Source organism: Ochlerotatus camptorhynchus, unplaced genomic scaffold (assembly GCF_037179485.1).
Source record: "Ochlerotatus camptorhynchus isolate MF236.1 unplaced genomic scaffold, CSIRO-AGI_Acam_v1.1 ptg000316l, whole genome shotgun sequence".
Lineage (NCBI taxonomy): Eukaryota > Metazoa > Arthropoda > Insecta > Diptera > Culicidae > Ochlerotatus > Ochlerotatus camptorhynchus.
In genome coordinates, this window is record NW_027040804.1 from 2,457,585 (window position 1) to 2,468,585 (window position 11,001).

The window sequence follows — 11,001 nt, forward strand, 5'->3', positions numbered from 1 at the left end:
TGTATCGTCTTCAATTATTTATGTTCTTGGTAGTATAAAATCTGAGTATTCAGTGAACATTTTAAAACACCCTTACATAATGAGATTCTGTTGATTTAAAGCGACCTAGCTTTTATGAAACATTTTTTAAAACATTTGCATTTTCATTTGAAATGAGAAATGATTTGAAAATAATTAACATCCAAATCCCAATAAGAATAGGGTTCCAAGCAATAAATTTAATTTGAGATTTCCATTTTTTATAACAGTAATACTGAAAATAATTCTTCATAGGAGTATTCCAAACGATTTTTAAGGAAAATTTTGAGGTTATTACAAGGAACATTCCAACATTGCATAGTATAGTTCTTACAAAATCTGGAGGACAACTTCTAAGGAATCCGGGGATAATTTAAAAAAAAAACCAAAAAAGAGTTTCAAGGAAATTTTGAGGAGCATTTAAAAGAGTAAATGGGATTTCTGAGAAGAATTAAAAATTCCTTTGGAAACACCATGGGCATTTCAGGAGAATACTAGCTGAGCTGAGGAGATCTCCAAGTGATTTTTTTTCTGATCCTTTTTTTAGCAATTGCTTGAATTATTAATAGGGTAATTTGGCGATCGTTGCACAGTTAAGCACGTGTTTTATTTGTTATTTTACAATATTGAAAATATTTTTGAAGTAGACCTTTCTCACGATACTTTTTAATGTGATTCATGAAGCATTTCTTGAGGTCATCAGCAATGTATATTGGTATAAACATTCCGTACAGCAAAACTTTTTTATGTGTTTCAAATTCCAATGGTTTTTTTTATTAACTAATGTATTTGTACAGGCTCAACCGAATAAACTTTACAGAGCCAAGTTATCATTTGCGTTATACATAATTGAAGTCTTAAGTCTAGATCATCTCGCGGTCATCTCGAGGTTAGTAGAGATTTACAGTTTTATGGATGGGAAGAGGGAGGAGGAGGTTTGAGTTATGATTTACGATACAAATATTTCATTATTCCTAAAAAATGAACTTATTCCTATTCAATTTGGTATCCACAGTGTAATTATACAATTATTACAGAAACAAACATTTAAAAAAAACCCACTCGAACAAAACAAAAACTAAACACAAGGTTAGCCATACTAACAATCTAATGTTAATATTCTTTAAAAAAACATATATAAGTTTCATAAACTCCAGATCGCGTCTACCCAAAATATCTCGAACTGGAACATTAGGTTGTCTACCTCGAGCCCGAAGGGAATCGTACAGTTCAGATCTGACTCCGCGATGCTCAGCACAAGACCAAATGATGTGATCTGCGTCCTGGTAACCTTGTCCACATTCACAGAGATTGCTGTCCCCCAGCCCAACACAGAACAAGTGAGAGTTTAACGAATAGTGATTGGACATGAGGCGAGACATCACATGCATGAAGTCTCGACCCACATCCAACCCCTTGAACCAATGACTCTTCGACACCTTAGGGATGATTGAATATAACCATCGTCCCAAACTCCCTTCACTCCATTTATTTTGCCAGCTGACGAGTGACTGTTGACGATAAATGAAGAAAAATTCATCGTAGGCGATTTGTCGATCGTAAATATTGCCTTCCATAGCGCCCACCTTAGCAAGTGAGTCCGCCATCTCATTGCCCGGAATCGAGCAATGAGATGGGACCCATGCAAAGGTTATGACAAAAGATCTTAAAGATAAAGCACTTAAAAGCTCTCGTATTTTCATGAGAAAATACGAGGAGTGCTTTACCGGCCTCATGGAGCGAATAGCCTCGACAGAACTGAGACTATCCGTAAAAATAAAATAGTGATCTGGTGCAAGTGAGGCGATCGTTTCCTGCGTTTAGTATATAACCGCCAGCTCAGCAACATATACGGAACAGAGAGCTTGAAGCATTCGAGAGGCGCTATGAAATGCGTTATAAATACCAAAACCAGCGGACGCCTCTATTAGTGATCCATCTGTGAAGAACGATCTTGCAGAATCAACTTGGCCAAACTTTGCAGCGTAAATTGACGGAACAATCATGGAACGATGATGTTCTGAGATCCCACAAATCTCCCGCGTCATCAATAAACCAAAACTAACTGAGTTGCCAAAGTCGGAGAAGACTACACGATGAGGATTATGCTGTGAAGGGCTGACATCCTGCGTTACGTACACGTAGTACAATGACAAAAAACGAGTTTGAGGGTTTAGCTCAAGAAGCTTCACAAAGTTTTCGATTACCAGTGGGTTCATAACTTCACAAAAATTGAGGAGCCTGAGGGACAATTCCGAAAACCGATCCGATAGTAGCAACAAGCCCGCCAACACTTCTAGACTCATCGTATGAGTCGAGTGCATGAATCCTAACGCGATACGAAGACAACGATACTGGATCCGTTCCAGTTTGCTGATGTGAGTTTTAGCCGCCGACTGGAAACAAAAACTACCGTATTCTAAAACCGATAAAATCGTTGTCCGGTACAACGTAAGAAGATCTTGCGGATGAGCTCCCCACCACGTTCCGGTAATTGTTCGAAGAAAATTGATCCTTTGTTGGCATTTTCGTCTCAGATACTTAATGTAGGATCTCCAGGTGCATTTGGAATCGAACCAGACCCCGAGATATTTGAAAGACATGGAATGAGTGATCGGCTTACCCAAAAGTTGAAGCTTCGGTTGTGCTGGGCTATGCTTCCTAGAAAAAACGACCAACTCAGTTTTCTCCGTGGAGAATTCGATACCTAGCTGGATAGCCCAAGTAGACAAATTGTCTAAGGTATCCTGTAAGGGTTGCAGGTCGACCCCTTTGGGTATTGTCATAGACACTACGCCGTCATCTGCATGTTGTCTCAACAGGCAGTTGTCACTCAGACAATTGTCAATTTCTCTGACGTAGAAATTATACAAAAGGAGGCTTAAACATGAGCCCTGGGGGAGACCCATGTAACTAAATCGAGAAGCTGTAGAGTTTCCATGAGAAAAGCTCATATGTTTCTCTGACAGCAAAGTGTACAAAAAGTTATTAATTAATTGAAAAAAGGCCACAAGCGTGAAGTTTGTCTGATAGGGATTCAACTGATACTGAATCAAAAGCCCCCTTGATATCCAAGAATACAGAAGCCATTTGCTCTTTTTTAGCAAAAGCCGACTGAATTTCTGTGGAAAGCAACGCGAGACAGTCGTTCGTTTCCTTACCCTTCGTCTCAACCCATTTTTCCAAGCGAAAAAGGATCATTTTCTCCAACAATTTTCGAATGCATGATTTTTCCAGGCTTTTTAATGGCTACCCGACCATAAGGGAATAACACATTTATTACAGCTTGTGTTATTTTGTTTCACTATAATTTGTAACACAGCTTGTTACACTTAAGATCCCGGATGTAGTTAAAATAACAAAAAATGTAACAAAAATTTCCTCTAGATGCAACAAAAATATATTTTGCTTTGTTACTTTCATAACAAAAACATAACAAATTTTGCAACACAATTCTGTTGTGCTATTACAAAATTATATCAAATCGTGTTATAATCATATATTTCACTTTGTAAATCAAAAACTCAGATTCATTTACTGTGTAAATGAAATACAAAACATTATCAAACTCATAGAAAATATAATGCTTGAAAGACACAAGAAAAAATATATTTGATTTTTTATTGGGGTTTGGTCAATAATATCTGGTTGTGATAAAATCTTGTTAAGAATAAGTTACAAAATCATAAAAAAATCATTGCATTTAAATTTGTTAAAGATTTGTTATATTATTTCTTGGTGATAAGTTTCCTTAACTTAATTATATCATAATCAGTTATCCATAACAAGGTTTGTTATAATCTCGTTATTTTATTGTTATACCCTTCTGGTCGGGTATAACTCTGACTTGCCTCCAATCATCCGGAACAATATTAAGCTCCAGGAACTGACCAAACAAGTTCAACATGCGCCTCTTAGCGACGTCTGGGAGGTTCTTCAACAAGTTGAACTTGATTCTATCAGCCCCCGGAGCCGAATTTCCACACGAAAGAAGCGCGAGTGAGAGTTCCAGCATTGAAAAAGGCTGGCTGATCTCGTCTACCAAATTCGTCGTTTTGCGAGGAATCATCTTTGCCGGCACGGAATCAGGATATACTTTTCACGCGAACTTGAGAATCCAAAGATCCTCGCTCTCGTTGTTCGAAGACCGGTTACGCATCCTTCGCGCCGCGTTCCAAAGCGTATTCATCGACGTTTCGCGCGATAATCCGTCCACGAATTGCCGCCAGTATCCGCGTTTCTTGGCTTTGATGAGGCTCTTGAGTTCGCGTTCAAGAGCCGAGTACGCTTCGAAATTCACGGGTGTTGCACGTTTCCGGAAAAGCTTAAACGCGTCGGACTTTTTACGATAAACCTCAGTGCATTGGTGGTCTCACCAAGGGGAAGGAGGTTTCCTACGCAAAGACGTTCCTGGAGCCAGCCGAGTTTGAGCTCGAAGCGCGCTGTCCAAGATCAGATTGGAGAGGAAGTTATATTCCTCCAACGGTGGAAGCCCTTTTACCGACGACACGGCTTCCTCTTTCGCGGTCTTGAACGTTATCCAATCGATATTACGGGTGAGGTCGTATGCGACGTTAAGGTTTTCCGATGGATTGAACCCACTGGCAATCGAAATGCCGATAGGCAAGTGATCACTACCGTGGGGATCCTTGATCACATTCCACGTGCAATCCAATGATAATGAGTTAGAGCAAAGTGAAAGGTCTAATTTACTTCCATTTGAGGATGGACCAGCCAAACGTGTTACTTCTCCATTGTTAAGAATTGTCATATTGAAGCTGTCGCAGAGGTCATATATCAAAGTAGAACGGTTGTCATCATACAGTTCCCCCCAGCCTGTACCGTGGGAATTAAAATCTCCCATAATCAACCGTGGAGCAGGAAGTACCGAACATATATCTGAAGGTTGTTTTCGATTAACAACGGCTCTAGGAGGAATATAAACAGAAGCAATACAAAGGCTCTTACCTTTAAAAATAGCCTGACATGCGACAACTTCAATACCTGGAAATTGTGGAAGATTCACTCTATAGAAGATTTTTTTTTTTTTTTTTATTATAGTCACTTTAACGCTCTTGGGTCATTCGTGACTTGTCCGGGGTGAGATTTGAACTCGTGACTTTGGCGTGAGCTACAATTATATTAAATGATTTTACCCCATACAGTTTTACCTGCTTTACTACCAGTCTCCAGAGAGCCAAAAATTCAAATTTGAGAGAGAAAATTCTCTCTCACGACCTCAATCTCTCAACATGCTATGTATTTTGATGAGAATCGATTTGTGATTTCCCTCTATATGCATCGAAAGCGAATTATTTCTCCTTCTCTCAATTTCTATATGGGGATTTTTATCACTTCCTACCAACCGAACAGTGCCATCTCTGTGGAAAATGGCCGGACGATATGATTATATGTTAATCGGTGGAGAAGAAAAGAAAGTGTAGCCACCGGATTCCATTTGTTCCCAGCGTAAATTTTTCCACCACTCTTTGTGTGGATTGCTTCCTCAAAGATAAGTAGGCGTAAAAGTGCGAAGCAAATGGGAGAGCCACTCTCTCTTTGCCGAGTACTGTGCGATGCGTGTAGAAAGATGCTCTGCAAACACTCTGAGGCGATTTCCAACCCTGAAACCCATCATTTTTCATGCTTCTTTCAAATAAAGCCAGTGGTTTGTGGATCCCATTAATTTGTTCTCGAAAAATTAGTGTCAATTGAATTTGCTAGAAAACGGTCCAATTCTGACATTCATTGAGGTACACAGACAAATTATCAAATTGACTATTTCAAGACAATCAATTTTAAAGATCTAGGATGAAGAAACTTCTGTACTTCAACATCGTAGTCTATAAAAAATCTTATTATTCTGGACCGAGGTTAATTTTCCAAGAAGGAAAGATCACGGGCATAGAAAAGGTTGCATGCGTCTAGGACTTAAGATCTCGATCTTGAAAAGACATTTTAAGATTTCGAGATAGATGTTAGAAATGTTGGACCATTACTGTGTTAATACTGACAGTTAAAAAATTGAGATATGAAATATGAACAAATTAAGTTAATTTTTGCGGTTTTGAAGTTTTTTTCCCCGAAATTTTTAAAATTCAGTTCACAGTCCTAGAAAAATTCAAATATTTCTGGAACATAGAAAATATTTTATGATCTTGGACATAGATTTTTTTTTTTAAATATGGGTATGGATTTTTTTTTTTTTGATTCCAGGGTACAAGTTTGGAAAAAAGAACTACCTACTAGAATGGACTTAGAAAAAACTTTAGATTCTGCGACATGAATTTTGTTTCGATGTTTGAATAAATTTTAGAGCAAACGGGATTAAAAGGTTTTGAGATTGAAAGTCTTCGTATTTTGATAGATTCAGCTAAGGTGCTCCGCCTAGCAATGGGCGATCTTGGATCGAAACACAAAAGATCGATTCTTTTGGTTCGAATAATCGATTTTTTTAATTGATCTCAAACACGACAAAAATCGACTGGGTCGATCCTTTTCATTCGATTTTTGTTTCGATAAAAAAAAAATTAAGTGCATTTACATTTGCAATTTAATATTAACTTTTTTTTTGTCTTCACCTTTGCACATGACTTGCCTTTAACATGTATTCTACTAACAACCAGTGTGACAGCTCAGTAGGCAAGAACGAGAAAGAGAAAGCTTGGAGCTTTCTCGGATGAGTTTTGGAATATCTGAATTAAGTTCTTTCCGTACTTACCTACTTTTACACACCGACCATTCAATCGTTTTGTTTCATATGTTAATCTTTCGTTTTTTAAATCGTTCATTTAATACCAATACAACGAATATGATAACCCGTTAAATCACTGACCTAATCAAGTATCCTGGGCAAAAACTTTCACATGTCAAATGAAATCAAAATAGTCATTTACTATATTCTCATCATCATGTATGTATGCTACACTTACAACTTTTACTACGTACATACTACACAATTTATTTCTAAATTATATCAATCATCACACTAAATGACTATTATGAGTCATAACAAGATAGCTTACGTAACGAAATATCAACTTTAGACTGAACTTGGCGTTAATTTGCACCAACTTTCCTATGATCCGTTGTATTTGAAATATGTGTGTGCCATTTCGAAAAATGAATCGATTCAAAAAGATCGATTCAAAATGATTGATTAAATCGGTGAATCGATTATTTTCAAAAAAAAACTGAATCGATTTGCCTCAAGATCGCCCAATGCTAATTCCACCCCCTGATTGGGATCAGCAGTTTTTTTTCGAAAGCCCAGTAAATTTGTTAAAAGGTATGACAAATTCAAGATCACAGGCAAGGGAAAAATGCATGATCTGGACAAATTTGGAAGATAACAGACTTGAACATCTAAATCACGGAGATGAAAAAAAAAATCAAAATATTAGTCATTGGACACTAATTGGACAATCGACAAATCTTCTTGTCAGAACTCACATGCTCATCTTTTATCTATGTATATAAATGAATTTATGTCTGTCTGTCTGACCGTTATAGACTCGGAAACTATTGAACCCATCGTTGTGAAAATTTGTATGCAGGGGTTTTTGGGGCAGGGATAGGTTCTTATGATGGTTCGAGACCCCTCCCCCGCTGTAAAGGGGGGCTTCCATACAAATGAAACAGAAATTTCTGCATAACTCGAGAACTAATCAAGCAAATGGTACAAAATTTGGCATGTGGAGGTTATAGAGAGAAGCCCCTTAGATAAGAGGGGGGGGGGGACGGTTGGTGCTACGGACAATATAGCATGATTTTTTTAATTGGCGTATAAACTCAAGCTAATATTAAATCCCGAGCAAGGCCGGGCACACTCAGCTAGTTTTTAATAAATCTTTATACCTCCAAGTTGATACCTATTCAAGCTGTAATTTGATGTGATTATTCAAAGGCAAATTATTTCCTCGTAAATAAGTGACTTTAGTGACAAAATTTTAATACATAGTGACTTTTGGATGAAAAATGCGCCTTTTTAGTGGCTGACTTGACAGTAGTGACCTACCCACTAAAAAGTGACCTGCTACCAGCCCTGGTTTCTAGATCTTAAACTTGTAGTTCGAATCTTTACGGCTTTGATATTTTATGAGATCTTAGACTTAAGTTAATGCTACACATCAACTTCTAATGGTTTTGATTGTAAAACTGATCTCTTAAAAGTTATTGTCACGTCCTGAAATCAATAGTGAAAATAAAGCTGTTGTTTTACCAAAAATAAAAGATTTTTAATGCAATTAGAAAACAACATTTTTATAAACATGGAAATCATCCGAGAAATTCTGCAAAAAATCTGGAAAACGCAGGAAATTTTACGAGTAGACACCCTGCACAAGAACCAGCTAAAATGCTACATCAATGTCATTAAATAAATTCACAAGATCAGATGACGTAGGCATAAGAAGCCTCGAAAATTTCATTTAATATTGGTAGAAAAATAACAGCGATGCCTCATCAACAATGACGGCAAGTCTTGAGATGATTCCATTGTTTTTAAACTTACTAATTTGTTATAAGTTCTCAACATTAGTTAGGTCAACTTTGACATACAGTTATGTTAACTGTCATAATATCAAACCTGCAAAATGCATGTTTATGCTGTGACACAGCACGCCTGTCACGTTGCCGTAAAGCGAGCTTGATCGGAGCATTGCCATTGCAGCACTGCATTTTAGTTAAATACTGTTTCAAATTACAATTCCAATGTAAAATTATATGATGTAAGCATCTTAATCATTCTGTTCTGGCAAGGAAACTTCAGAACATGTTGCTGTAATTAATGGAAAAATAAATAAAACTGGAAGAATCCGCTTTAAACTGGAATGTTGGCATCACTGTTCTGTACAGTATAATATATGATTAAATATGATACCATACACAATCTGCGCAAAATGAATTCCGTAATTGGGTTTTTTATGGGTATTTAGGTAATTGCATATTCGCAATCTGCATTACAAATGGCACCGAAATCCAGAATTTCATAAATGTTTGAGCCTCGGTGTTACTGTATATGGGAGCGAGCTGTCATTTTGTTAATTTTGTGTCAAACAATGAAGTGATTAGTTCGCTTTTAATCATGATGATCGAGAATGAACGAAATATCGTTGTGTTCAAAAAACGAAGCCCTTTCAGATGATTTACAGTAACCGATATATTTTTCAAAATTAAAAAACGCAACTCTTTTGTTCTTCAGCCTCTACGCAATTTTCGCGACATCATTTAATGTTTCCACGATTTTCACAAATGAAAGTTCAAACGTGCGGTGACTGTACGTAGTCTATGTACAGCTGTCTTTTCCTAATTCTATTAGAACCCGATGTTAAGCGTCACATGTCATGCTTCGGTTTGTCCCAAAAACTTGGATTATGTAGCAAACAACAATCACAAAAACAAAACCCCCAACCATCGTTTGCCAAAACACTGACATTCCAATCATATCGCCTTCTGTTTTCCACAGTGAAAGACAACACTTACTTATGCTTCTCTCCGATGGCTCCCGACTCGAACTTCCCCCGCCGGCACTTCCGTTTGCTCGCGCACTGGCAGACACTGCTGCCGCCGCGGCTGCTGCTCCCCGTGCCATGATGGCTGCTATCGAAAAATCCGTCGCACCTCCGCCGCCACCGGAACCGGAACCGCCGGCCGTACCACCGGCCTTGGAAGCTGCTATGGCAGCAGCCGCTGCTGCCGCCGCAGCCATTGCCGCCGGATTTTGCGTTCCCAGCAGCATTGCGGCCGTTGCCAGCCTGTTACGAAATTCACCGATTTGTTCACCGAAAATTCTATTAAGATTACCACCTGCACGTCCTCTCTCTTCTTCCCTGACTACAACTGCTGCCGATCCTGTGACGCCACCACTCAGGCGAAGGGGATTTGAGGTATCAATTTTGAGACCGTTTCGAGGATTTTCTTCACAATTGGTGTTATGCTCGAAAGTGCTCTTATTTGTTTGTTTGCTTCCAATCTTCCAAAATCGTCACACCGACTTTGTGTCATAACAGCATGTCTTCACCACTCGACCGAACGCGGGTTTCACACAACGACACTGTATTAGATCCAAATCCCAAGCACGGGGAAACAGTTTAACGATAAAAAAAAATCAATTTTCTCACGATTTCCACACTTGACTCACATACGTCAGGACTTGGGATGACAAAAAAACAAGAACGGATGACGACAACAACAACAACAACGGCCGAACACTACAATTCCGCTAAGCGCTCAACGTGCACCAGTAGCACCGGGATCGAACTGCTGCACCGGAATGCATATGGCCGCGCGCGATTGATACAAAAAACAACACACCGAGAATCTCGCTGGAACCCATTTCACGGCGCGCGGAGAAAAGAGAACGAGAAAAACCGCACCGGAGCTGTGAGGGCGCGCGCGAAGACAACAACGACAACTCGAACCGCTGGGACCACGACGACAACAGAGAAGACCGTCAAGAAGTGGACAGAAAACGAAGTCGCGAAATCTTGGTCGCGATTCCACGCGGCGAAGCCCTTTTTTCAGATTCGCTTTACGTTACTCTACACACCCGCGTGTGTCAAACGTGTGTGCAGGCCTCAAGGCGTACTAGTGCAAACTGAACTCCAGTCCAGTACGGCCAAAACCAGACTTTCCTGCTCCAAAAGGTGCCGTTCATTCAAACCTAGGTGCCATGCAACCGGTGCGCGAAGAGGCTCACTCTCTTTCTCGTGGAAACACTGAGGAGCCACCACTGCCACACCGTGGAAAACGCGACACTGAAGAGTACGCCGCAGCGGGAAAACTCGTGCCATCGCTTCGACTGCACCCAGTGCGATCTGACAAAAGCATGTTGCACTCTGAGCGCGAGGGAGAGAGAAAGGGTGGATAGCTCTAAGCTCCGCCCCTTACTCACACTAGGAAAGCTGGTCGAGAGAATATGGTCTACCAACGCACGCTGTGATTGCGAATGGAGGGTGAAAGGAAAATGCAAACACTCAGAAT

At 39.4% G+C, this 11,001-nt stretch overlaps 1 protein-coding gene across 1 annotated transcript in view; it reads right to left on the reverse strand.

The window, feature by feature from the left end:
- The window catches only part of LOC135707715 (T-box protein H15-like), a 107,879-nt gene extending 97,115 nt beyond the window's left edge, over positions 1-10,764 (reverse strand). The window contains exon 1 of the mRNA XM_065229601.1: positions 9,502-10,764. Within this exon, the coding sequence (XP_065085673.1) occupies positions 9,502-9,757 (256 nt within the window). The 5' untranslated portion in view covers positions 9,758-10,764. The remainder of the gene's footprint in view (positions 1-9,501) is intronic.
- Between the last annotated feature and the right edge of the window lie 237 nt (positions 10,765-11,001).